The sequence below is a fragment of the Haemorhous mexicanus genome, chromosome 2, assembly GCF_027477595.1.
Source record: "Haemorhous mexicanus isolate bHaeMex1 chromosome 2, bHaeMex1.pri, whole genome shotgun sequence".
Classification (NCBI taxonomy): domain Eukaryota; kingdom Metazoa; phylum Chordata; class Aves; order Passeriformes; family Fringillidae; genus Haemorhous; species Haemorhous mexicanus.
In genome coordinates, this window is record NC_082342.1 from 30,538,128 (window position 1) to 30,565,418 (window position 27,291).

Sequence of the window (27,291 nt, forward strand, 5' to 3'; positions counted from 1 at the left end):
TGGGCTCTGAGGAGCTGCAGTTCTCTCTACTGCTGTTCTACGTCCTGTCATGGGGTGGGGGGGAGAGGGTCTGCTGGGGAGCCTGGCTCTTGTGCTCTGCTTAAACCTATTTCTTCTTCCTCTTCTGCCCCTGTCTGCCTCAGATGACCCTGACTCAGGTAACCACAGCTTTCCTTTTTCCCTCTTGGACTGATTGTGCTGAGCTGTAGCAGCCGGGGATTGCATGGATGTGTGTGGGGAGACAGGATCGTGTGCCACCTTGGGTCAGCTCTTGGGAAGTGAAACCAGTTTGCCAGCAGCCCTGGCAGTCCTGCTCCTTGGCAGGAGGGGAGTGATCCAGCACAGGAGAGCTCACATCTTGTTGCAGGAGCCTTTTCAAGCTCTGTGTTGTGGCTAAAGGGGAACATGTATATTCATGCATGTTTGTCCATCCCCGGTGCCACTGATGGCTCTGCAGTGAAGCTTCTGCAATGATTTTGAGAGCAGGAGTGTCTTGAGTGAGTTCTGCCCCTCTAGGACCCTCTAAAGCCTGTGGGACTTGTTTCTACTGCTTCCCTGCTTTGGCAGCTTATTCCATGGAAGGAGCTTTCCCCCTTCATCCATCCACACACCACTCTTTCAGAGATGGGGTTGCAAAGCCAGCCTCTTTACACACACAGCCTGTGTGACTTCTGGGCAGTGCTAGTATAGAGGGGGATTTTAAATTTATTTTTGTTGTAACCTGTTGTTCTGGCCAACTGCCATCTACATCCTGTGGTGGATGCTCTCCTGCTCAGCACGGATTGCTTCCAAGGGGCAAGACATGAATCTGCTGACACCTTGGGCTGTCTGTTGTCAGCTTCTTCCTCATATGCATTTTAGAGCTCAGTGTGCTGGCTGTGCTGGCTTTCTATCCTTTCCTTTGACAGACATGGGCATATTTCGGCGAGCAGTGATGGTGCTGTACACAGACTGTATCCAGCAGTGCAGCCGACCAATGTACATGGTAGGTGACTTCTCATCCCAGCACCTCTCTGCAATTCCTCACTCTAAAGGCAGTGAGCAGAGCAGAGAGGTGGGGCTCATTGGAAAAGTGATGGTTGGGTAAGTGTATGTCTCTGCTGGAGTGTTTACCCCCAGCCTCCAGGCCTCCCCTGATCTCAGGCTTGGTGAATAAAACATCAGAGCAAAGGTGATACAAGTGTGACAGGATGTGCCTTTGCACTTGCTCTCTGGGAGCATCCATTCATAGGAACAGCTACGAGGCTCTGTGCAGTGCAGCCTCTCTGGGGAAGGCTGCAGCTATTTTGTGTCTGTGGCTTAAGCAAAGGCAATTGCCATTTCTGCAGCACCTCAGGGCAGATTGTAAAGTTAAGAAAAGGTGGTTGTTACCTTATGTCCCACTGATTGCTTTCTCCTTAGCAAAGAGTGCTAATTAGAGCTTGAAGCCACATGGAGTTTTTATCCATAAGCCTTCTTAATTTTTTATTTATTCTCCCTTCTCTGAATAAGCAAACTTGGTCCGCTCAAGCATGAAGTAAGCCTGGCCAGCCTGAAACAGCTGCATCATGAAAGCAGCTGTAAGCATAAATGCACATGCCCCACAGATACAATCCTTCTGCCTGCTGTTGTTACAGTGCTTCCCCAGCTAATGGTGAGATGGCAAGGGAAAAAAGGCTCCCTGAATATGTGCAGGATGCTGTCCAGAGCTTCCCCTGCCACCTCTTTCAAGCACATCTTTGCTCTCTGCAGTAATTCTTTTGTAAAGCAGTGGGAGGGAAGGAATCTAGCTAGAAAAACAGTAGAAGCAGTCAAAGGATTCGCAGAACCTCCTGAGGCTGATCCCTTAAGTGCTGAGCTTGTCCTTTTTTAGATGTTTAGTGTCCTTACAACACTTTCTTTAAATTTTTGAGGGTCAGAGCAGTTTCCATCCGATAAAAGCTCCCACAGAGCCAGGTGCATCTGTGTTTTTAGAAACTGGACTCCAAATCCTCACATAATGCTCTCCTGAATTTCTGAGGCAAAGGCCTTTTTGCATACTCTTTTTCCCTTTATATGATCATCAGTGTCTTTTCTCCAGGACAGGATGGTGCTGCTCATTGTTGGGAACCTGGTGAACTGGTCCTTGTAAGTACTGGTGTGTTGGTGCTTTGTATATTTGTGCATGTGGGCAGCAGGATTTGGTACAGGGACATGGGTGGCCTGGAGTGATGGGGAGATGCAGCAGTGTCTGTGCAATAATCCTGACATGTTTTGGCAGGCAGGCTGGTCTGAGGGTGGTTGGCAGATCCATGGGATGCAGTGCAGCACTAGAGCTACATGGAGCATCCCCTGAGCGTTTCAGCTGGGGTGTCTCATGGCTCGTGTTTCAGGGAGCTTGTGCAGGTACTGGGCTGCTGTGCTGTGCTTCCCACAGAGCTGGGAGATCTCTGGCACAGCCAAGGTGCAGGAGACCTGGCAGACAGAGTCACAGAGCCTGGCTGAGGAGGGATCAGCTCTCGGATGAGACCTAAAATGTCTGCCCCAGGCTCTTGCTTTTCATTGAAGCTGCTTCTCAGGGACATGCCTTCTACCAAATGGACAGGTCTAGGGCCAGATCCTACCGAGGGAGATGTGTTTGGCCATGGGTTGGAAGCAATCCAAGGCCCTTGCCTGTCCTCTGGGGTCTCCAGTTTCTTCAGCAGCTGACCATGGCTTCATTTCCTTGGCTGGGAGCAGAGACAAACAGCGCATTTCCCCCAGGGAGTTGGGAAGCTCTGGCACTGGTGCTGCGTCCTGCAGTCCTGGTCGGGAGTAGAAGAGTGTGTGGCTGTCACTTTGGGAATGTACCCTGTCCCCAGTGAAGGAAGCTGCCTGATTTCCCTTCTGTCCTCTCCCTCAGTGCTATCTTTGGGCTGGTGTATCGGCCCAGAGACTTTGCCTCCTACATACTGGGAATCTTCATCTGTAACCTGCTGCTCTATCTGGCCTTCTACATCATCATGAAGGTAATGGGAGGCAGCTGTAGCTGTCCCTGGGGCTCCTGGCTCCAAAGGGGAAGGGATGGGCCTTTTTTCTGGCTGCAATTTGGGTTCCTGTGGTGCTGCAGAGGGATGTGGAGGGACCTTTGTGGGGCGCTGGCTGGGACAGGGTGTTGGGGAGGGATGGTGTGGAGCCATTTCAGGGTGGCTGGGCTGTGTTTTTGGGGGGTGGGCAGCCCTTCCCAGAGGCAGGTAGTACAGGCAGTACAGAGCCCTGTGCATGGCTCTGTGCCCTGGCAAGAGCTCAGGGTGTGTCCCTGTCTGCAGCTCCGCAGCTCTGAGAAGCTCCTGCCCATCCCCATGTTCTGCATCGTGGCCACAGCAGTGGTGTGGGCAGCTGCCCTCTACTTCTTCTTCCAGACCCTCAGCAGCTGGGAGGTAAATTTCCCTTTTACTCTTCTTCTGTCCATCTCTTTCTCATCATATTTTCTTCCTGGTGTTTGTTTTGCACAAAAATGTCTCTGGAGATGAGTCTTGGGCTGCTCATGGGGAGCTGAAAGGGTTTAACTCACGTAGCAGACTTGTGAAGGGAGCATGAGAAGCTGTGCTGGGCCAAAAATGACTGTGGCTGTATAGAGGCTGTCTATAACCAGGTGATCTGGAGGTGACTGGTCCTTCCTAGGGGACAAAGGAGGAGCTGGGGATCTGGAAGGAAAACTGGGAAAATCCTAATCCTTCCATCCTCCAGGGATGGAAGACATCCCTGGAGCAGATGGCCACCTGGTGTCAACCAGGTCAACCTGCCTGGGGTTGTTAGGGCTCTTGGTGGCCTGGGAGGCCATCAAATCCTGACTGGGTGCCTTCTAACAGGATGTCACATCCATCTGCATGGAAATGAGGGGCTTGTTGCAGGGTGGTCTGGTGGAGGCTGTGCCACTTGTGCTATGCAGGACCTCAGAGGTGGAGACCAGAGGGTTCCCCTTGCATGTGGGTTGTGGTCCCAGATCCATTTTGAGGTCCAGTTAAAACATTGTGTTGTTTCTGGCCTGCCTATGCCACATTTCTGGCCAGCACAGCAACTGTTCCTGGATAGGCTTGGAGGGTTAAGACAGGATGATCCCTACAGTATCTAGTGTGGCCAGCAAGGGCCCGGTAGGGGTGGATATCAGGTCCTGACCCTCTCCTGCCCTCCTAGGAGACTCCAGCAGAGTCCCGGGAAAAGAACCGGCCATGCATCCTGCTGGGATTCTTTGATGACCACGATGTCTGGCACTTCCTCTCCGCAGCTGCCTTGTTCTTCTCCTTTCTGGTGAGTCCTGCTGAGCCTCCCACTCTGCTGGATGGCCTCTCTCTCTCTCTCTCCTTTAACCTTGCTCCCCTTTATCCACATGGAGCTGTGCCTGCTCCAGAACTCCACAGAGCTGTCCCAACTCCTCTGCTTGGCTCTGCCTCCTGACATCCTTCACAGTGGGATGCTCCTTGTCAGTGGGATCAGGCTTTCTCCTTTATCTTATTTCTCTCCCAGAGCCTTCTGGCCTCAAATTCCCTCTGGGGCTGTGGGTCAGACAGCTGTTGTGGGGGAGCTGAGGTGCTGTTGCTGCGACCAGTGACTCATGGATTTGTGAATACCTCCCATAAAGGCAAGGCCTGAAGATCTGAAAGGAAGATCTCCCTGGCCAGCAAGACCTGAATCTGGCTTTCACTTTCCTCCTCAGGTCCTGCTGACCCTGGACGATGACCTGGATACGGTGCGCAGGGACAAGATCCCAGTGTTCTGAGTCCCCAGGGACAGGGGCGCAGAGGTGTCCCAAAGCTCTCAGCCAAAGGCACTGGGCCACTGGTGTCTGTGCAGAATGAGCCTGCTTCCATGGCCAACAGCCCAGTGGGAGCAGGGAACTGGATCCCCCAGCAGGCATGGAGGTGTGCTGTGGCAGTGAGGTGGGACCAGGAGGGAAGACGATGTCACTCCTTTCCCGCCGCATCCTCTGGGGCAGGCTTGATCCAGAGACCTGTGCCCGTGCACAGCCCTCGGGCTGGTGGGTGCAGTGGGTGCTGGGGCCAGTGAGGGGGGAGGAAAGAGGAGGGAGGCATGTCAGAGACCTTTGCTTCCCCTCCTCCCTGCTGATGAGCTCCACTTCCTCTCTGGTGAGCAGGCTTGAGAAGTGCCATGCCAGCCTTGCTGCACGGGGAGCTAATGTCTGCGCCCTGCAGTCTGCTGCCCTCAGAGGGTCCCTTCAGCAGCACAGGGGGAGCATTTGGTTCCTGTACTGCAGCAGCCGAGGGAGAAAAGAACTCCAAACTGAGGTGGCAGTGGGGGGAGTGTGGTTTCTTTTTTCCTCTTTTTGTTGGAGAGAATCTTTCTGTAGCTGGTGGGAGCCACGGTACCAAGGCTGCAGTGTTGGTAGGAGGTGGTGAACTGGAGGTGCTCTGCCAGACTCAGAGCCTCCTGCCTTGCTCTCTTGCAGCCTCTCTGTCACTCCTGTTGAGCAGCCACGCTCCTCTGGCAGCTCCTGCTGGCACTTGGCAGTGCTCTGCTCTCTGTGGCGGCACCACAAGTGCTCTCCTCGAGCGACCCTGCGAGAGTGCGCAGCAAAGCCGCAGCCTGCTGTGGCAGCCCTTGGCTCCTGCTGGCTGCCTTGCCAAAGGGACAGGGTGGGACAGGGAGCCTTGCCAGCAGCCTCAGACTCTCTCCTCACATGAGCTTGCCTTGGACAACCTTGGCAAAGTAGGTTCTCTTATGGGCTGGGAGGATGAAGAAGGTTTTGGGGCAGTTGGTGTTGGGCTTTTTAGCTGAAGATGTGGACCAAATTTTCTTCTCCAACTTGTTCAAATCGGAAATGAGTTTTTTAATGGCTTCTGCATTCTTTCCAGTTTCTTGGTTATTTAAAAAACAAGAATAAGAATAAGGTGTTAATTATTTCAGGCCTTGCATCTAAAATGGGACCTGTTTTGCTAATTTGCAATTAAAAAGTGTTCTTTGAGGCCTGCTGTCCTTATTCCTCTCTGCCTGAGCATTTTTACTTTGGTGTATGTGCATGTAGCCAGTGATGCAAAGTTTCATTCCACTTCTGCTTACTAAGGCAGGTGACTCTGGTCATGTTTTACTCCAAGAGTCTGTATCTCCTTGAAGAGTTTTGCACCAGCTGGTTTTTATTTTTTCCTATGTTGGAGTTTGTCGAGATGGTCAATAAAATGGATGTTCCTGGTTCCCTGCTCTGCAGGTTGATCTGAATTCTTGCTCCTGCTCTCAGCAGCAGCAGCAGAGACAGCAGTCAGGGCAGAGGAGTGCCCAGTGGTGTCACACGGCTGCTGTCACCCTTAGGCTGTCACAGGTGTTTCTGGAGCATAGGTGTGGATGACCTGCTTGTACTTGTAACCAAATTGCCTTTGTGAGGCTACACAGAGTAAAGCACAGACACTCTTGTTTGTCACTGTAGTCCCTTGGGCAGGGTGAGGAGAGGACTGGAGGAGGAATGACTCAAGAGGCTGCCAGCCTTTATCTTCCCAAGCAGAGCTGTGCTACTCTGGAGTGTGTCAGGGTAGCTGTGCCAGACTGAAGGAGGACCTCTGTGCCCTTACATTTGTCCAGTTCTGGGGACACATTTTCATAAAATATACCTTCTCCTTGTGTTTTCATAATCTGTAGTCTCAGACCATGTTTCAAGCTTGTATTTGTTTCTAGGCAGGAAGCTGGTTATCTTCTCTAAACTTAAATGTGAGGAAAAAATAATGTTGAACAGCAGTTGGAAGGCTCGACGTAGGAGGCAGAACAACATATGGGCTCGCTGTGCTGAGCAGAGATGAGCACAGCATGGAATGGTAAGGTGGTACAGGGAGGGAGAGGGAGGCTGGGGAACAGCACAGAACAAACAGAAAATCATGACAGAATTCAATTAAATACAAGGAAAGGCACCTCAAGCCTGAGATGGGAGGAAGGGTTGGAATCGTCTCCCTGCTGCTTCTGTGCTTCCAGCTTGCTGCGTCAATTTTTAAAATTTCCTCTTAGCTTTGCCCTGCCTGCTGGGCTCTGTTGGTGCTTCAGCTCTCCCACCTGGTGGCCACTGACCCCTCCATGGCTGTGGCTGCTGGGGGGCCTGGCTGGGCACTTGGGCACTCTGTGCTCCCAGCTGTCTCAGGCATGCTTGGCTCTGCAGCCCTTGCCCCAGAAATGCAGCTTTTCTTGGGTGCTGCTGTCCTTGGGCCCTGCCCTTGGGCAGGAAGAGCAGCTTGCTGGGTACATGGGCAACCTCATTCCCTCATTGGCAGGGGTCATGCTGTCGTTTCCTCACCTTGCTCTGCTCACAGAGGGAGACAGATGTGTAGGGGTAAAAGCAGAGCAGCACTGTGGAATTGTGCTGGGAGGTGAGGAGGCCTTTTTGCTGGTAGTGGAGTCCCTGCTTCCCCCTGCTGTGCCCATGCTTGGGATAAGCTGCTGTCACAACTCCTGAAAGGGAAATAATGATGCCATGGGCAGGGACACCTCCCACTTAGAAAAAGTTGCTCAAACACTCATCCAACCAGACCTTTCTAAAGATGGTGCATCCACCACCTGTCTGGACAATCTGTTCTCGTATTTTACCACTCTGATTGTAAAAAACTTCTTCCTTACGTTCCATATATTTCCTGTTTTCTCAGGAAATGTAGGTAAAATTGTTCAGTCCAGTACAAGTGGAAGGAGAAGGAAACAGCTTCTGTACAATACTGACATCCCCTCACAGGTTAGGAAAACTACCAGGGTCATGTGAGCTGTACAACTCCCCCTCGAGCCTCTGGAGCGGCACAAGAGCAGCCAAGGCAGGGGGAATGCACTGCAGTGTGAAAGAGGAAAGTGTCCTGTTTCCCCTCCCCTCCATGACTGAACCATACACTGGCTGTCACTGAAGGAACAAAAGCCCCTCTGTCTTAATTTTAAAAAGGTTGAAGTTTATTATTAAGACCTTCCCTAAAGACAACTTCCACGTCTGCAAAAATTTTGAGGTTTACAAGCCAGGTTTTCTGGAGCCCCTGAAAAGAATTGTTTCCTAGTAATTCTGTCAACTTCACTATTGTGCAATCTCCCAAAAAGCCTTTACTTACCTTGCAGGGTCTCTGTACTGCTCTCATTCAAACTGCATCCTTTAGCTTCCAGCTGTGACAAAACAACTGTCTGAGACCACTTTCAAAGCAATGCAAGGGGACTGTGATGAGAAGCATTTTATACAATGAAGTTCTGTCTCAACATTATCACTGTCACTGGGGCAGGGACAGCGCCTGCCATGTATTTTTTAGATACTACACAATCAGTATTTATTTATTCTGAATTAGGTAGTTTTATATCTCCAGCTAATATGGTGCAAAACTCTGGTGTATGCAGAGAATGTACATCAGTGGAAAACTGACTGTAAATTCCCAGTCTCAAAGCAAAGCTTTTATTTTTACCTCTACTTTAGAGTGAATGGCATAGCTTTATAGGGGGAAAGAAAGAACACAATATTCAAAGAGTGGTTTTCTCTTTTTTTAATAAAATACTATCATGTTCATATCTATACAAATAATTATTACAACTATTAAACAAAGTATTACATTTAACAATAGAAATCTCAGAACTCTGAACAAGATCATGGTTTGGGATATTTACACCTGAATGCAACACATTTGTAAAAAGATGTCAAAATAAACAGAGCAAGATCTTATTTACAATTGGAAGGTGATGTTCCTGTTCATTCATTATAGATTTCTACTGCAGCGTTCCTATTTTCCATTACAAAATAGTAAGGACTTTCCACTGGGACTGTGTCCAAGTCATTTACAGCTGTATAAAACCGAAGCACAGCAGAATACTCTGGACTGAATATAAATAATTTACATTGTGGAGGGCAACAGCATCTTTGATTAATCTCCTGTGGCAAAATCCATAATTCCTTCCCTTCTCACGGTGAGCAGGCAGGAACAGGGTCCAACCCCCCATGAGCTCTATTGTTTCACACTTGTGATTGCCAGAACAGCAGCACATATTGCAAACTTGGAAACCTTCTCATAAAGATACTTCTGGTGAGGCAGAAAAAAAAGCCTTTTTTAAAAAAATTATCTCAGAAAAACTGGTATCAGCAAATAATAAATGGTGTCTGTGTAACTAAGCAGGGCTTGCTCACAGAGAGTATGAATTTGTACTGTCAGGTCCAAAAACCTCTGCTAAATCTTTCACTAGTTCACAGAGGAACTTTCTCTCAATGGGAATAATGCCTTGTGCTCTGAGGTTTCCAATGAGTGGATTGCAGAGGCAGTAGGAAATTGAAAACACCCTCACACAAACCTGTGTCTGCTACCCATGCTGGATGATGGCAGGGGAGAAGGGAACAGCAGGAGGTGGTAGCAGGTCAGGTGACAGCAAAGAATGGATCTCCTTATAGCATTGTATCAGCAAACAAAACAAATGGGACTGATCTGGCACAAACAGATCCAATGCTACTCTGTCTTGCCAGGGGAAGTTAGACCATTATTAAAGTGATGAGCATGAAACTTACTAGAGGAACAGCAAGAGATGACAGCTTTTAGCACACTCAGCATCCAGAACAGTGGGAGTCTGACTGAGTCCTTGAGCCAGGACTGCACAAGTACCTCAGAAAAGGTGAAAAGACAACAGGAGACCAGAAATAATTAAATGGCCCCTCTTCTCCAGCAATGGCCTCTGCAAGTTGCCCTGCCACATGACTTGTTTCCTGCAACAGCACTACAGACACCAACCACAGTAGCAGCAGCAGAGCTTTAAAGTGCAGTAGGAAATCTGTGCAAAGTTCTGGAGGCTCGGGACTAGCACCTGCTTTTACTTTTCTTCAGAGAGGTGCTCTTCCTCCTGGGCAGCAGCACAGTGACAAGCTGTAAGTCTGAGCTGGAAAACCCATTCCAGCCCCCAGCTCAAATCACTCCAGTTCTCTTTTTCTTTAACTGTTCCTAAATGAGGTCCTTTCTCTCGAGAAAAAGGTATATAAATATTAACAAATTACTATTTTATTGCCTGCTTTCAAAGTAGTCTATTTCTGCTCTTACTCTCCTAGGCTGTTTAAGGGATTAATATGGACATACATGCAATCCAGCCCAATATTATTTACTATTGTTTGCTGAAGTGATTTAGGCCAAGCTGAAACCCAGAGCCACACAATGCCTGTCAGCTGTGGCAGTCCCACCCCAGAGTTAGTGCCCAACTTTCCCTTCCACTGCTGATTTTTCTAAATTAAGCTGTACTGGGTATTTTTCCTTCCTTCAAAGCCAAAACAAACCCTGTGTAAGTAACCTTGAAAAACGTACTATGGAAGAGAAAATGCTATTCTCAAGCTAACAAATCACAGTTAAACTCACAAAATCTCTTCCAAGTATATCTTGAAAAACAAGGGAACCGTAAATTGCTGGGTAGTCCTCAGGAGAATAAGAAAATTGATGTCATTGATGCTTGCTGAAGAAAATGTGTTTGCTTGTCAAATGGTTTTCATAACGAGTAAACCAGAATCATTCCATCTGCAGAAGCTCCTTTTTCAAGCTGCCCTCTCCAAGCACAGATCAAGGTAAGGTCAGCCTCATCAACCTGACAGCTGAGCACAACAGGTTCAGTGGGAGGGGAAAGGAAAACTAAGAAAAGAAGGACTCAGAAGATGTTGCATTTGCTCCTCTTCCTGAGAGCAGAGCCTGAGGCTGGGGAAGGACTGAGACACCAACGTGTCAGTGCCACAAACCGACCTACACAACCAAGTGCAAGAAGCCCTGTGGTTGTGGAGTGGCAGGCGGGATTTCTCTACAGTGACAAGGAAAACACCAAAGAATTTAATAATTAAAAATTTACAATAATTTATTATCTAATTTTCTCTGTTTTGATGTGAAATATCCAGTCCCCCACTGTTCCTCCTAAAGACAAAAGAGCATGAACATGAGAGAAGTTGAAACCCACAAGCTGCTCTCAAACCAGAGCACCAGGCCAGATTCAACATTCAAAGCCCATCTTGGACAGGCAATTACACCAGAAGGCTACACAACAGATCCAATTTTTCTTTAATTAAAATTATCTAGAGGCCAGTCAGCAGTGTAAACATCAGAATTTAGATGAATGTGTTGATATGAGGCCCTCACAGAGAGGTCTGCCCACCTTTCTTGTCACAGCAGTCTCCTGATCCCACACCAATGCCATGGGACCATTTAGTGTCACTTACGGAATGAAAAGAGACTCACACAGAACTTCAACAGAAATTCCTATGTTCAGGGAGGGGAATGAAATGATATTTCCCCATCCTGGTCTCGTCAGGTTTCAGAAAAAGGCCTGAGGAGGATGACCAAGTGCCCTGTCACAACAAAATACAATCCTCCAGAGAAGAGCAAGGGTCACACAGTAAGTACCTCTTAGCCACTCACTGCAAAATTGTGCAGTTCCTGCAAAATCCCAACAGTGACTGCCTGCACTGCAGGCATCCTGTGAGCAAGGAGGAGCTGGTTTAGGTTGTCTTCGTAAACAGAAAGTTTACAAAGTTTACTGACAGTTCCTCTTCAGAAAATAATGTGCAGCCTGGAAAAAAAAAAAACCCAAACAAATCACAGCTGACATATTCTATCAGGAATACTCAGGACTGCATTAACCTTGAGACAACAGCAGTAAATATGGAGGAATAAGAAAACAGAACAGATATTTCAGTTGAAAGGGACCTACAGTGATCATCCACTCCAACTGCCTGGAGTGCCTCCATCCACTTCAGGACTGAGCATGTTGTCCAAATGCCTCTTAAACATGCTTGAGGCCTCAACCACCTTTCCAGCAAGCCTGTTCCAGTGTCTGACCACCCTCCTGGTAAAGAAATGCTTCCCAATGTCCAGTCTGAACCTCCCTTACTGCTCCTCTGAGCCATTCCCATGTGTTTTATCAGTGGATCCCAGGGAGAAGAGATCAGCACCTCCCTCTGCACTTTCCATGTCAGGGAGGTTTCCTGTCCATCCAAATCCCTATCCAAAGCATCTGACAACAGCAGCTCCAAGTCTGGTATCATCAGCAAACTTGCCAATGGTGTGTTCAGCCTCTGTATCCAGATCAGTGATAAATACAATGGATAGAACTGGCCCTGGAACTGAGCCCCAGGCAGCAGTGCTGGAGCCACCAGGTGCCAGCCAGACATAGCCCCACTCACTGTAAGCCCTTTGAGCTCTACCCTTCAGCCAGCTCTTCACCCAGCACACCATCAACCTGTCAATCCCACAGCTGAACAGCTTGTCCAGATGGATGCTGTGAGGGACAGTATCCATAGCATTATTAAAATGCAGAAAAACTACATCCACTGCCTTCTTTTCACCCACTAGGTGGGTGACCTTATCACAGAAAAGTATCAAATTAGCTAGACAGGACTTCAACTTTGTGAACCCATGCTGCCTGTGCCTGATGGCTGCATTATTCCTTAAAACTCCTTTCAACAGTACCCAGGATAATATTCACAATTTATACTCATTAATTTATAATATTCACAATTTTTCCAGGAACCCAGACTCTCATAGTCTGTAGTTCCCTGTGTTCTTCCCTCATGCCCTTTCTGTAGATTGGAATAACACTGGCTACCGTCCTGACAGCAGGGACCTGTCCAGACTCCCAGATCTTTTGTAGATGATCAAGCAGGGTTGTGCTGTATGTCCTGCTCGCTCCTTCAGTACTCTGGGATGAATCCTGTCTGGCCAAGTGGATCTGTGGACATTCAAATATTGCAACAGGTTTAAGTTTATAAGCTCTCTCCAGTTTTCACAGGCATCAGTAGTGTAGTTTTCTCAGCAGAGGAAACAAATATGATTTTCTTTGAATGTCTGGAATGATGAGTGGGATTAGAATCTTTTTATATAAAGTTCTAGAAGCCAGGGCTTAATTTTTCACTAGTTTGTCTTGAAAGCCATTGCTGCACACACAATTCCATTTAAACAGAGCAAGAATGGGCGTGTTTGCTTCCCTCCTCAAAGACCAGACAAGTGTGTGTGACCACAGAGTGCCTGCTGCTCCAATCCCCATCCCTACCATCCATAACCCATGGAACAGCCACTGTTACAGAGCTCACCTCACCACTGAGGCAGACCCTTTGAGACTTCCTGCACCACAGACACCCCTTTAATCAAGAGTCTCCCCAGGGCACACCCAGACCTGCAGCTGGCTGAGCTGGTTTGAGGCTGAGAACTGACTCACTCCTAACCCTGCCCCCTGCACGGGCCAGTGGCTGCCACTTGGTGACTGCACTGTGGCAGAAACTGCCTTGCTGTGAACTGAAATACTCACTTATTTATAAGAAACAGAGAACTGATGCACCACTTAGATTTAGTGTCTTAAAATAAGTTCCGACTGAATTAAATCATGATTCCAGGCAGAAAGGGACCTGGGGGTACTGTTTGACACCTGACTGAACATGAGCCAGCAGTGTGCCCTGGTGGCCAAGAAGGCCAAGGACATCCTGGCCTGGATCAGGAACAGTGTGGCCAGCAGGAGCAGGGAGGTCATTCTTCCCCTGTGCTTGGCACTGGTGAGACCTTGAGTGCTGTGTCCAGTTCTGGCCCCTCAGTTTGGGAAACACATTGAGAGGCTTGATTGAACACGTCCAGAGGAGGCAACGAGGCTGGTGAGGGGCTGGGACCACAAACCCTGTGAGGAATGGCTGAGGGAGCTGGGGGTGTTTAGCCTGGAGAAAAGGAAACTCAGGTGACCTTATCACTCTACAACTTCCTGAAAGGTGGCTGTAGCCAGGTGGGGGTTGGTCTCTTTCTCCAGGCAGTAACTGACAGAGTGAGAGGATACACTCTTAAGCTGTGCCAGGGGAAGTTCAGGTTAGACATCAGAAAAAAATTATTCACTGAAAGATTGATGGGGCAATGGAATGGTCTGCCCAGGGAGGTGGTGGAGTCACCATCCCTGGACATGTTTAAAAAAGACTGGACATGGCACTTGGTGCCATGGTTTAGTTGATGAGGCGGTGTTAGGTTAGGTCATAGGTTGGGCTTGATGATCTCAAAGGTTTTTTCCAACCTAGTTCATTCTGTGATTCTGTGATTCCTAACCAGGATCAGAACTGTTTTACTTCACTTGCAGGAAAACACCAGACCGCGGGTGACAAGAGTAGGGATGTTGTCAGGCCATACTACAGACACAGCCCAATTATTTTTCATGTTAAAGCCTCCTTACTTTCCTGGATCAGTGTAAAAGGGCTTAGCAAAACCAAAGTCTGGGCAGTCAAGCTGTGGAAAACTGTTCTAGGTCCCTCTTTGTGGGTCCTGTTCTTTGACATGGAGGAATATCTTCCTTTCCACCTTTCAAAGAAAAAGGAACAAAACAAAAAATCCCAGGGAGTCTGCTCCTGCCCATGCCCTCACCAGGAGCTTCTGACAGGTCCCAGGAGCAACAAGATGATGCACTGGTGAGCAACACACAAGCAGAGGATGACTGCATGCCAGAGAACCTCAAGTTACTATGTTGTTTGAAGAATCAAACCCAGAATGGTACTTTCAAACACATAAAAGACAAGTATTTCTGCCCTGTAAGAAGAAAAAGCACAATGCAGAGACATTAAATAAATAAAATTTACCTAATTCTTCCCTTTCCTTTAAAAGAATTAGGACCAAGATTTTTGAAAGTACTGGAGACGCAGCCAGCACACACATTCACTCATCTCTCATGCATTCACAAACACATCACCCTTCCTCAAATCCCAATGTCTCCCTGTGTGTTTCACTCTCAACACATCCATGTTCCTCCTTCAGCCACAATCACACAGGTTTAGATAAAAGGTGCATTCAAGTGCAGAGTACTGATATTAATTCAGGCTCAATCCTATCAGCAATATCAAGTAAAAACTGTGCCCCCAGGAATCTCCACTCATTTTGTGGGATGCTCAGTCCTCCTCCCATGTGCTGCCTGGTACAACAAAGGGCTGTCACTCACAGAAAGCAGAGAGCTGGTGTTAGAGCATGGGCCAAAGAAAAGTAGAGAGGGGGGGAAAAAAGACATTAAGAAGGTGCCAAACAAGGTACAAAACCCACCCTGAGGTAACTTGCAGCAGTCAACAATGAAATGGCAACAAACAAGGCTGCAAGGCTGCTGTCTCTGCTGACTGCACCAGGAGTGTGAGCTACACTGAAACACTGAGTTCAGCAGTAACTGAAGCCACTGTTGAAACAGATCCAAACAAGATTCTTAGAAACAGAAAGTCATGGGTTAAAGAAATCTAAATTTTCTAAATCAGTATTTTTAATTGCTGACCATGGGAGCACAAAGTCATTTTCACCAGGTAAAGTCAGCCTTAAGTTAAGTGTACGTGACAAGCTTGAGACAAAAGCTGCACAACAAATGCCTTTTCCAGTTGGCACTGGGTTAACACAGACTTGACTTGTGTTGAAGCTCCTAAAGATATTTTACAAAGGAAAAAGAGAAACCCAAACCATTCCAAGCTCCTCTGCAGTGTCAGGTAAACACATCAGTAACAAACTGACACCTGTAGCACTTGTTTCCTATCTCCATATGGATGCTCTCACTCCACGAATTACTGAGGGCGGCCCTTACCTTGGGACAACCGGACATCAAACCTGATTGTTGGAAAATCAACAACCAGCATTTGCACAGCTCTCAATGCTGCATCCTTACCGTTTCCTAGTAAGTAAGCATTGCTATAGGCACTGGTGCTTTAGAGTCAGTAAGGTGGGTGGAAATACAACGGAATATGGAAAGTACCATACACATACATTGAGGCAAATCAACAGTGATGCTATGAATGGTCTCTCCAGGGTGACACTATGATCCACTTCCTTCTTCTTAAATATATAAACAATAAAACAGACCAGAAGTCAGTCTGCCAATTTTCATACAGCTGAGCTGCAGTCATGACCTAAAATATGGCTTATATTGTGGGCAGGGCGGTTTGAGGGCTGCTTGGAAGAATCTGAAGCAGACGTGTTTGCAATGGAAAGCAAAGGTGACATGGCTGAGCCATCTGGAGGAAGAGCTGTGGCTATTTCTGGAAACAAAGAAGTTAAGTTAAAATTGGATAAGTGCGACGTGTTGGTCATGTGCATTGGTGGCATATCTGGAAGCAAAGGAAAACTTGGCTGAGCAAAACCAACAGGCCTGGGAGGAGACAAAATGGATCCAAACCGATTGTTTAAACCTCCACTGCTCGGCTTCTCCGTGCTTGGGTTCGGAAACATTTGATTGGGAAAGTAAGGGATAGAAATGTCATTGGAGAGGGTAGGGTGGGCAGGAGAGTAGGGTGGATAGAAGGATGGCAGTGTATTCTGAGGATCAACTGGGATTAGAGCTGGTGTCCGAGTGGCACTAGGCTGAGTGACCGGTGGGATGAAAGAAGCATTAGCGTTTATTGGTGGATTCATGCCACCCTCCGGAATGAAAGGGAATCCAAAATTCTGGGAGAGCGTGTGTTGGTCAGGGGCTGCATTATCGTTGGACACTTGAGGGCCATCAGACATGAATCGGACAATGCTGCCTCTTTTTTCTATCGTGGACTGCTGGCGCCCGAGGATCATGCTGCCACTGGTGGACAGAGGAAGATGGGGAAGACTAGGGTCAAAGACATTTCCATGTCTCTGATTTCCGGATCGGTTCCTTTCGGGCTGGCGTATTTTAGAACCCCCATTGTCTTGCAGAGGATGCCTCGAGCGCTGAGTGACCGAAGAATTTGGCTGACGAACAGAAGGCTGCCCTTGCTCGCCGTTTCCATGAGAAACTGCAGGGTGAGGGTGAGCCGGCCTCACAACTCCATGCATATTGCTGGACACAGGTGTATTCATGTGGTTCTTAGTTCCATGACTGTCCGTCATCCTCATGGGGTTGGACTTCTGCACAGAGATGTTCGGGCTTGTATTGCGGCCCTGAATGTCTCCTGAGGAAGAAGAACTCGAAAAAGGAATAGTCAGTGAACTGTTCCTTGTGTTAATTGCCCCAATGGACATGTCACAGCTTTCCCTGCTCTGGCCATCACCATCCCTTCGGATGTGGACGCTCTCCCGTGCTGGGGGACAGTTGTACTCGATTGTGGAGGAGGCACCGCACTGTGTGTTCCTTTGATGGTCTGGGATTGATCTTTGGCTTCCACTGACTTGATCTCCAAGGTGAGGGGCGAGCAAACTCTGCATGAAACTTTGGTGGCACGTGTTTTCGTTTTCCCTCGATGGCAGGGTATTCCCCGTTGGAATACCCTGCACTGGCTGGTAGGGCAGTCTCTTCTGCCTCTCTATGGATGGCGCAGCATTCTGACCGATTCGGAACGCTTGTGACTGCATGCCCCGGAGGGAGGACACGGAATTGCCAATTTCACTGTTTCTTGAAGCCTGCACGTCGAAATTGCCCGTCGGTTGTTGATTGGGTCCAGAGGGCTTAAATGTCTGGCAGTCAGAAAGACGCTGCACATCCGAGCCAACTGTGTGGTCGACCGACAAGCGGCCCTGCATATTGTGAATCGCCAACCCTTTACTTCTAGAAACATCAAGATAGCTTCTCATTTCAAGCTGGTCAGAAACTCTAGGGCCTTGAAGAGATATTCCTATTCTCTGCTCAGAATTAGAGGGCGTCTTCCCAATGAGAGCCTCAGCAGAGTAGCTGGAAACTCTGTTTCTTTCCTGCCTGTGAGGGGTGCATGTCATATCGGATGGTCTGGAAACAATACTGGCCTGGGACACCATTTGCTGCTCTAAGCCCCTCGAGGTCATAAGCCTTTGCATCTGATTGTGCCCTGACACGTGTTCTGAAGCGGAACCTTGCTGTCTGCTGCCAACATCCTGTTGCTGTTGATGCATAATATCCTGATTGATATGGCTCTGAGGGTGGTTGTGGTGGTTTCTGCTTGTTGCAGGATTTTCACAGTTCTTTTCAGGCTGGGAAGCTCCAAAGTGCTGCTGCATCTGCTGCTGCATTTGTTGGTGGTGAGGATGGGGCTGACCACCTTTCTGGCGCGTTTGATCACTTCCATGGTGTTTTTGCTGTAGAGAAAGCTGTGTAGCTTGTGTTCCCTGGATGAGATTACGTTTCTTTTGCATCTGCACCTCCTGCTGTATTGTTCGCTGTTGGTGGACGCTGTGGGGCTGAGAGTGGACTGAGTTTTCCCCGTGAGTGACGTGGTGCTGTAGCTGGTACAAATGGTGCCTCTCTCTTAACTGCCCAGCCTGCTGCTGCTTCAAGTACGGGTGGTTACTGTGAAGGTGAGAGATGCCTTGGGCAGGGACATGTTGGATTGGCTGCAAGTGCTGCCCTGCCTGGCCTGGCTGCTCTGAGAGCGGTGGCTGAGAACCGCACTGAACTTCAGTTTGTCTCAAAGCCGGCGGTACGAAATTGCTGTTGGGTGGGAATAACCTGTTGAGGCCATCAGCATGCCCTTGATTGCTCACTGGTGCCACTGAGTTGGATGAATTAGGAGGAATCTGAGTAACCAGCATCTGTGTTTGATCAGCAATACCCTCTGGTGTCCGGGTCATCAGCGCCATCCCCTCGAGCCTTATGGGTGCTGTCTGGCACTGCTTTTGCCTCTTTGCTGTAGAAAGCAGCAGGTCATCCTGAACGGCCCTCTTGGCAGAGTCTTTGCGACCTTCATGATTTTGCTGCTTTAAGTGGGATTCCTGCAGCTGGGGAGCCTGCATGCTGCTTGCCCTGATAGCATTCAGCTGTTCCTGAGCATATTCACTCATCAGAGCAGGTCCTGGAGACGGATTGATGTACGTGCTAGATGGAAGGGAGAGGCTCACGGTTGCAGGGACACTTGCAGGCTCTGAAGACTGGGATAAACCCGAGCAACTCACCAGGGGATGGACAATGCGGCTCTGGTGTATCAGATTATTCACGCTTAGACTGGTTATGCTGGGTGTCTGGGAAGTGGAAATCTGCAAAGGAGTGTTTGATGTTTCCACACCTGCTACAGAGCAGCTTGGCTTCTCAACCTGCCTGTCGACATTTGTCTGTACTGTTTCATGAGCACCGAATTTGTTTGGTGCCGCTTCCAGTGCTCCTGTGTTGTTTTCTTTCACTGACTGAGGTTTAAAAGGCTGTTGCTCTCTTTCCAAAGGTGTAACCTCAGACTTAGAGATGACATCCCTCGTGTTAACCTGTATTCCCCCTCCACCTTTCTCAAGGCTTTCCTGGTCAAAAATAGCTCTCGCTGCAAGAGCTACAATGTCAGTCTGTTCTGAAAATGTGCAGCTGTTACAGGTACTGGTAGAGGTGCTGCTGGTGACATCTTCTCTGGTGGTATCTGGCAACATAGATGCGACTGAGAAGCCCCGACTGCTGCCGGAGCTGGTTGACATGGGGGAGTCTGCCTGCCTGCTAGTAATAAGGGAAGCACTGACTACTTCCTGATCAGAGACGCAGGAGTGAGGCTGGGAGAGAGCGTCACTTTCCGTGTTCATCAGCAAGAGTTCCTGCTTCTCAGGCAAATCAACATTTGATTCTGCTGATTTAGAGTTTTCCATAGGAAAATTAGAATGCTCCCCCTGAACAGTAAATGAAGAGGTTTTTTCCACAGCTGTTCTTTCTTTTGTGAGATCAGACAGCATTTTGGTTAGACCCTGTCCTTCTAACAAGTCTGCATCTTGCATTACCACTGAGGAATCCTGCGCAACATTGCAGGACTCCGAAATCATTCCTGCCTTGGAAGTATGACCTGCTGTGTTGCTCTGTGCTGCTGAAGTCCCATTTGCAACCTGCAAGTGTGTAACCTGTGCTTCTTTACCAGAGGATGTTAAGGTGTTGGGGGGTTCGCAGGGTTTGGGAGACTCTGACGGGACAGAGGCAGTTGCTGGGTGGCTCTGAGACCCCTGGGCCTGCTGGCGAGGAGCAGCACCTTTGGCCGGCGGGGGAGCAAGCAGCAGCTGCTCTGACACTGCAGACTCCAGCGGTGAGGAGGCAGGCACCTCTGCCGTGCTCGGCTCTGGGGCAGAGGGGGCTTTCACAGCCTGGTTGGGGCTCACGGCCTCTTTGGAAGGAGAGTCAGAGATGCTGACGCCGCTCGCTGCAGCCGCGCCGCCCGCCGGCGCTGTGGTTACAGCCTGTGACACTGCCGGGGCGTTTTCTGGCAGCCCTTTGCCACCTGAGGGCTTTGCCACCGTTTCCACAGGAGCACAGTCCACCTTCCCTGCATCTTTGCAAGGAACTGCTGGGCAGGACACTTTATTATTGACTGTTAGGTGTTTCTTTGTGCTTGGCTTTTTGTTTGTCCTTTTTGATTTCGCACTGGATGGCAAGCCAGCAGCCGCTTTTTGCGGGGAAGCGTTTATGGAATTAGATGCACTGGTTAATACCGAAACCTCTGCAGGCACTGAAGATGCCACAGAAGTTGGCAATGACACACAGTTGACTGTGGCAATCTGGTTATTGACAGTTGCAGGATTGGTGGGGTGGCTGAGAGACAAGTGCAAGCAGCTCTGTCCAGCCATTTGCGATATGCTTTGATTGAGGTTAGCTAAAGCACCAAATGTGTTGAGGGCAACATTGGTATTTGGATCTTCGCTGGTGGTGGGCTGAATAATTTGCATAGGGGCTTGGTTTGAAGCTCCAGATGAAGACATCACAGGCTGCAATGCAAAAAGCTGCCCATTTAATGAGATAGTCTGAGGGTGCTGTTGGTTGGACATTGTCACCGAAAATGTCTGGGTAGAGCTAGAAGATGGCAAAGAAGATGGCCTTGGTAATATATGGACAAGGTGTTTCCCTCCAAAAGTCTGTGGAAGAGAGGCATTTTGCATGGTGCCGCTGGAGTTGGCAACTGCAGTCGGCCCATTCATGGGAACTCTTACAGAAGCAGAAGGCTGAGCAGAGAGGAGGGGAAGAGGATTCTGATTTGCAGCTTGTATAATTACAATTTGCTGACTAACATTTTGGCTGGGAACTTCCGCTCTCACAATGGGCGGGCACGGAGCAGGGTTTGGAGGCTGGAGAATGATGACATTCTGGTTAGCTGGTGCTCCTGTCACAGCTGAGGCGACTGGCTGAGCCATCTGAATCACCTGCATAGCTGAGTTTAATGGAAGGATATTTCCTGGAGCCTGAGCTTTAACCTGTGGCTGGCTGATTAAAGGCTGTATAGGTACGGGTGGGCACGAGGGCAAAGTAACTACAATCTGTTCAGCTGCCTGGCCATCCCCAGGCAGAGAAGCATGCAAACTGATACTTGTAGTCAAAGGCCTGCTGTGGGCAGAAGAAACAGCCCCAGCACCATTGACTGGCTCGTTGAGGAGGGCAGTCATTATCCCGGATGGCGTCTGGCTCAGCGGCTGAACCGTGTTTCCTGCCAGCTGCAAGGTTGTCCACGTGGTCTGTGTGTTCCCAGCTGAAGGCATCCGGCTAAGGCTACTCATGTTTTTCAAGTCTGAAGTGCCAACGCCTGAAGAGCCTGAAAAAGACCAGCAGTTCTCCAAGGGACTGGCAGCCAGAGTGCTTATTGCTGTCACAGCCTTAACTCCTTCTGCTGCAGACGTCGCCAGCATGCCAGCGCTGCTGACCACGTCCGTACTTTTGGGGACATTCGCAGAAGAGCAGCTCTCTGCAGCAGAGGGTCTCACAGGTGGCACACAAGCTGTGTCCGTGGTTGAAACCGTGCAGCTCTCCTGGAGGTCACTCCTAGAATTGTGTGTATTTGAGCAAGTTGCATTCACCTGCTGACCTTGGGAGGCTTCCATGGAGGCACTGGAAGGAAGGCTGGTTCCCTGCAGGAGTGTTTTCTTTGCTGATTTCGTGCCCTCCTCATCACTTTTACTTTTGGGGGGATTTTGCTCATTCTGTGGTGCACTACTTGAAGAACATTGCAGTTCCTGTTCTGCTGCAGGCCGAGGTGTGCTCTGTGAGCTGGCAGGAGCAGCGGTGGGCACACCTCGCTCGTTCTCCGGGGTGGAGAGCTCAAGAACATTCCCTGCTGGAGCTGTCTGAGCAGAAACCAGTGGAGAAACTGTAGGTTGTGACCAAGGCTTATTTTCTGTGGGATAAATACCAGCAATCGTCACAGGAGTCACTAGGTTGCAAGTTCTCTGAACTGGCACAACATTGGCTGTTTGCTTTTGTAAATTATGACTGACATTAAATGTTATTCCCTGCACAGATGCTCCCTGGTTATTTCCACTGGGCTGAGTCCCATTTGAATAGACAATGATGTTCTTTTGAACCTGATCACTGGGAATAACAACTGACACCTTGGCATTTTTGAGGTTTCCTTTCCAGTGGATTGTAGGGTCATCATATAAGCAAATATCATTTGCTTTCAGTAGCTCGATGTATCTCCCGTTTTCCTTTTGCAGTTCATCCAACTGTTTCCGGAGTTTTTTTATCTCTTCAGCTACAAAAGAGTGAGAGCAATCCATTACATCAGCACCAGAGCAAATAATGAAATAACATTACCACATGATTTAGAGAGTAAACACTGTGTAGTGATGAAATAATTTGTAGAAATAAATTTAATAAATTGTTAATAATGTATGTTCTTTTCAAATGGTTAGCACAACCTATGTGCTCTTATCCTGACAAGTCTCTCTACTGAATGGGAAAGTGAATGAATTTCACAGACTATTCCATTACCAATAGCAGGATATATCAAATTACTTAGGAAAAAGCACTAGGACTAACCCAGATGAAACTGAATGCTAATCAAAATTGTTTAATTTCTGAAGGAAAGACAAGCACAATCATCTTTTTCTTTTCCCTGCTCTTTTGCAAACACCAAAACTGTTTTAATTGATAAGCTTACAGCTTTCCATAAGAATTAAATTTCAGTAAATCTAAAAATTACAGATAAAATGAAATGCAAAGCACTCATGTAAAGCCACAAAAACTGGCAATGCACTTGGGAGACAGCTCACCAAACTGGGAAAATCACAATAAAGCAAAAATAAAAATCACAAACCACAACATTAGCCCTGCCATTATTTCTGTCACACCTCCATCACTGTACTGTTACACATCTATTCAAGTAAATTTTATATGATGCATTATATTTTTATAAAATGAGCTGTCATAACTTTTACAGCTTTTCAAATTTAAAAAAAAAAAGCTTTACGAATGAAGAAAACTTCATCTTTTCAATGAAAAAAATCTAGCTGAAGTTTGTCAGAAATCATTCTGCTCACTACAGTAGAAAAAACTGGGGCAGAATTTACCAGATGATGCCACATCACCTGTAATGCTCTGTAATTACTTTACATCACAATGCAGTTGCTTCATTATCTGATAGCTATGAGCCAGGACACTCGGGCATTCTGTTGGCTTTTTGTTTCAAGATATGCTAAGCAGCTGTATTTTTCCTGTATGTGCATAATTTCTTGGGATTCCTGTTTGTGGTTCCAGGCTTTGTTGTTAGTCAGTATAGAGACACAGCAGAAGTGAGGGACAGACATTCTGGAGCCCCCAGCAGCCCCTGTACTTACCCTGCTCATTGTTCCCTCCATTTAACAGAAGTTCATCATTCTGTCTTTTCATTTCTGTTATGTACTTGAAGGCCTGATCCAGGATCATGTTCTTGCTCTGTAAAAGCAAACACACCTATGAAATTAGGAGAAAGGTCTAGAATTTGTAAATCCATTAGTGATGAGGCTGCACTTTCTCCAAGAGGTTTTTACTTTAAAAATATGCTCTGAATATCACTGGGTGGAGTTTGTTTTCTTCTGGTTTGGGTTGAGTTTTTTAGAGGTTGCTTTTTGGTTTGGTTGCTTTTGTAAGATGAAACTACAGGTTTTGTGAGTGATGCTGACCCTAAATTGCCTTGAGATTTTACAGAGTAACATTTCCAGTGCTAGAGCTGACACTTTCTGATGCCCAGAGGTAGATACTAAGGCCACAGATCCTGAACACGCAGCATCCTTTCTTGCTGATCAGCCTAAAATTCATGTTCACTAATAAACATACACACCACATGAGATTTCCAGGATACTGCCTTGTAAATATTTTATTAGAAAGGCAAGAAACATGGAACAACTATCCAGGGAGATACATGCATAATTTTGAAAGTAGTATACTAGGGAATATGGGAAGAGAAAATGACCCATCCACAATCATCTTTTTATGAAACTATGCTTATTCTGTCTGCAAAACCTTTGTTCACTTCCTAATTTCTTCTACTGTTCAATAAGAACAGTCTCTGCTAGGGATTCCTCTATCTTGAAAAAGATGCTTCTGTGCATCAACCTCAAAGCATTTGTCTTGCTTCATTTTTTGCAAGAAGAGTGTCTTAAAGTACTATTATTATAATTTCAGTTTCTGAATTGCTTTCAAGCCATTATATGAAGGATGACAAAAATAAGCAGTCATATGCAACACTTTCAAATGAAATGCTCAAAATCTGTGTAACTACATTCATTTGACCCTGCACTTCCAAGTAGGAATTCTATTGCAAGTAGTTTTTAAAATACTAATAACAGACACAGTTTTGTCTTCTTGCTAATGCAAATAGTAAAATAAGTATTTAGACTTCTACAGATAAAGAAACATTTGGACATTCGACAGGAAACTTGTATGCACACTCACCTGCTTAAGTGCTGGAGAGCAGGGAATGAGTTCTCCAATTCTGTTTATCCCAGCATTAATCTTCTTCTTTCGATGTCTCTCCACTAAGCAAAACCAATATGTACTGTGTCATCTGGTTGGGCAAGTCAGCACAACAGCAGCACAAGCAGGATAATGTAAGGGCTCAGAAATACATTATTTCATTACACATTGGAGCCTGGAGTAACTTGAGAGAGGAAAAATGTTCCTCTAAAGTAAACCTCAGTTATCAAATAAATACTCAGTGGAATCAAAGAGCCCGAATGTAAATAGCTATGCCTTTAAAAGGTGGGGATATTTTAGACCCCTTCATGAAAAAGTAAAGTTCCTACAACTCAAAATTCAGGTTTTGCAACTGCTTTCTAACACAGTTTTATGACACTCTCTTCATAAGGCAGATTAAATTTGAAATTGATTAAATTTATGCATACAGAAAGCAAATGAACAAAGATTATGAAAAGAATCAGTTTCAGATTTGGGAAGCAAACCCACACCTCTTAAATTCTAATGTCAAATTTAGCAGCAAAAGAGAAATAATGTAGATTTTACCAGCCTTCAGGCTTAATTTTAAATTTATATTAACAGAGGAGCCAGCCAACACTGAACATAGCTGAAGCTCTAGGTATATGGATGATCAGTTACTATTTTTTGTGTCCAAAGGTTTAACTGTTCCATAAGGTCTAACTGGCTGGGAGTAAAGAAAATACTGAATGGAGAGTAGTTCCAATGAATTACCTATTTTGGAGAAGGTCAGAAAATGCTTCATTTATAATCTTCTAGTGATACCATTTACCTCTTCAATTGGTCTGAATATTGGCAGAAAGGGCCTACACTGTAAGTCCAGGAGTGGTTTCTACAGACAGTATCTCTGTTTTCCATCCACCACAGTCAGCCTCTTTCAAATATAGTTAACTCTCATGTAGCTATTTATTTTTCTGAAATATTTTCATGTTCTATGCAAACTTAAAACGATTGGATGTCTTTTTTCAAAAAAAAAAGGAAAAAGTTCTATCATGGCTTTGTCAGGACTCAAACCATTGTGTTGTTTATGATGCTGAATGAACCTTTTGATTTGTGCAGTTGCTCTGCTTTTGGTGGCACACAGAAACAAACTGTGACCTGCAGATGAGTGTATTTAATTTTGCTCTGTTACAAAAGACTCGTTAATTTAATTTAAATAGTCTTATTTCAGTAGCCTGTCACTTCAATTTACCTTTCTCAAACAATTTTTTTTTTGAATTTCAGGAGAGATTGCTGGCATTGACAGAGACAGGCCTAAATACACTAAACACAGCAAGACAAAGTTTCTTCTGCAAGAAATTTACTATATAAATTAGAGCACCTCTGTAAAAATTAAAACACAGGACATTTGGGATTTAATCCTTATATATCTTACTAATACATACACATATCACAGTGCTGGTGAAGTGCTACTCTTTTGTTTTGGTAGTATTTGCAATGCTTTCATCAGCTTTTCCATGTATTAATGACTGAGAAAGTATAGGCTTGGAAGGAGCTGCAGAGTTCACATACTGCAGAGTTCAGCCCAGGTGATAAAGATTTTGGAAAGCTATCAACCAGTGAAACAGGAACTGGGAATTCCAATGAGGCCAACCATTTTAGAAGTAAACTTGATTAGACTGTTTCCTGATTCTTCTTAATTCTTAAGAAACTGGCCACACCCTGAGCACACTCAACAAGCACAGCACTGCACAGGTTTCACATGGAAACTGCTCAGTGCTTTTTCCACCTGAGTTTGTGAAGATCACGTGATACTGCTGCTCAGAAAAAAAGAAGAACTGCAATCAATTTCTTTGGATAAGCCAGCCCAAAGCCTGCCAGACTCCTCCCCAGTCCATCTTTCTGTTCCTACTTGTAGAAGATGCCACTGGCACTAGAAACTGAGTGTGTGCTGCCCAAGGGATGTGACTCCTGCAACGCACAGCCAACATTTGCACAGAATTTCTGGGGTCTCAACATCCAAGAGGGTGCCTTAGGAATAGGTTGGAGGAATACTTCCAATCCAGGGAGCCTCTAAAGCTCTCAGGTAGGACACCTGTCTCTGTTTTGACACAGGTGGATATTGGTTGCATGTGAATGCCTGTGCAGTTGTTTTTCTTTGGAACTGAACACAGTTGAAATAGTTTACTTCTTCACTTATGGGCCTTGGAAAGGCAGGTGCTCCCTCATACTTTAACTTTGTACTGTGGAAACCAGCAAACTAGAAACAATCTGCTCAGTTACTTTATGCAAGGACACAGAAAGGTGTTTGGTAGGGTGAGGCTTTTTCAGTGTACTAAACACCTATGGGGGAACCTCCTCATGCAAAGTATGTTTTACTACTCCAAAGTGTCTGTGCTTATTTCCAGAGCAAACAGCAAAGCTTGATGTTCCCACCTGCATTATGTGTCTCCCGGTTTTTCTTCCTGTGAAACATAAAGGGAAAAGACTCATGTGAAACTGAAGGTTAAAAATCTGCATACAAACAAATATTTCTTTCATTTTTGATATTACAGCTAAAAATACTAATTATAGTCTACTCTGTGAACTAGAACAGCAGAAGTCACAATCAGATGTTCTTAGACATTGGTATTAAACAGTTTCTAACAAAAAATTTGTTCACGTTCAGTCTTAAATCAATTGCAATACAAGTCACAGTGCAATATTCCACTTGATTATTGGTACATATTTATAATGGAGAGCTGGGTTTTTATGTTCCTGTTATACTATGCAGTGTTCAAAAAGGCCAAAGATTTTTTAAAAATAGTTTTGTTTCTGAGGAACAAGACGGTTAAATATTTGTCTAAAATGTTGCTTTTACATTTACTGGATCACTGAAACAGGAGAAAACTTTAC

At 46.6% G+C, this 27,291-nt stretch overlaps 2 protein-coding genes across 12 annotated transcripts in view; one reads left to right on the forward strand and one right to left on the reverse strand.

The window, feature by feature from the left end:
- Positions 1-6,148, forward strand: part of SIDT1 (SID1 transmembrane family member 1) — a 40,031-nt gene extending 33,883 nt beyond the window's left edge. For all 4 annotated transcript variants that reach the window (XM_059838118.1, XM_059838116.1, XM_059838117.1 and 1 more), the window contains 6 exons: positions 909-985; positions 2,060-2,106; positions 2,861-2,966; positions 3,267-3,377; positions 4,135-4,248; positions 4,655-6,148. In XM_059838118.1, the coding sequence (XP_059694101.1) occupies positions 909-985; positions 2,060-2,106; positions 2,861-2,966; positions 3,267-3,377; positions 4,135-4,248; positions 4,655-4,717 (518 nt within the window). In that variant the 3' untranslated portion in view covers positions 4,718-6,148. The remainder of the gene's footprint in view (positions 1-908; positions 986-2,059; positions 2,107-2,860; positions 2,967-3,266; positions 3,378-4,134; positions 4,249-4,654) is intronic.
- A 2,272-nt stretch (positions 6,149-8,420) lies between these two features.
- The window catches only part of USF3 (upstream transcription factor family member 3), a 34,451-nt gene continuing 15,580 nt past the window's right edge, over positions 8,421-27,291 (reverse strand). For 5 of the 8 annotated variants that reach the window (XM_059838110.1, XM_059838112.1, XM_059838114.1 and 2 more), the window contains 4 exons: positions 26,833-26,861; positions 24,418-24,500; positions 23,322-23,418; positions 8,421-22,237 (listed from right to left, as the gene is read on the reverse strand). In XM_059838110.1, the coding sequence (XP_059694093.1) occupies positions 15,768-22,237; positions 23,322-23,418; positions 24,418-24,500; positions 26,833-26,861 (6,679 nt within the window). In that variant the 3' untranslated portion in view covers positions 8,421-15,767. The remainder of the gene's footprint in view (positions 22,238-23,321; positions 23,419-24,417; positions 24,501-26,832; positions 26,862-27,291) is intronic. The other 3 variants (XR_009485277.1, XR_009485276.1, XR_009485275.1) reach the window with 3 other exon arrangements.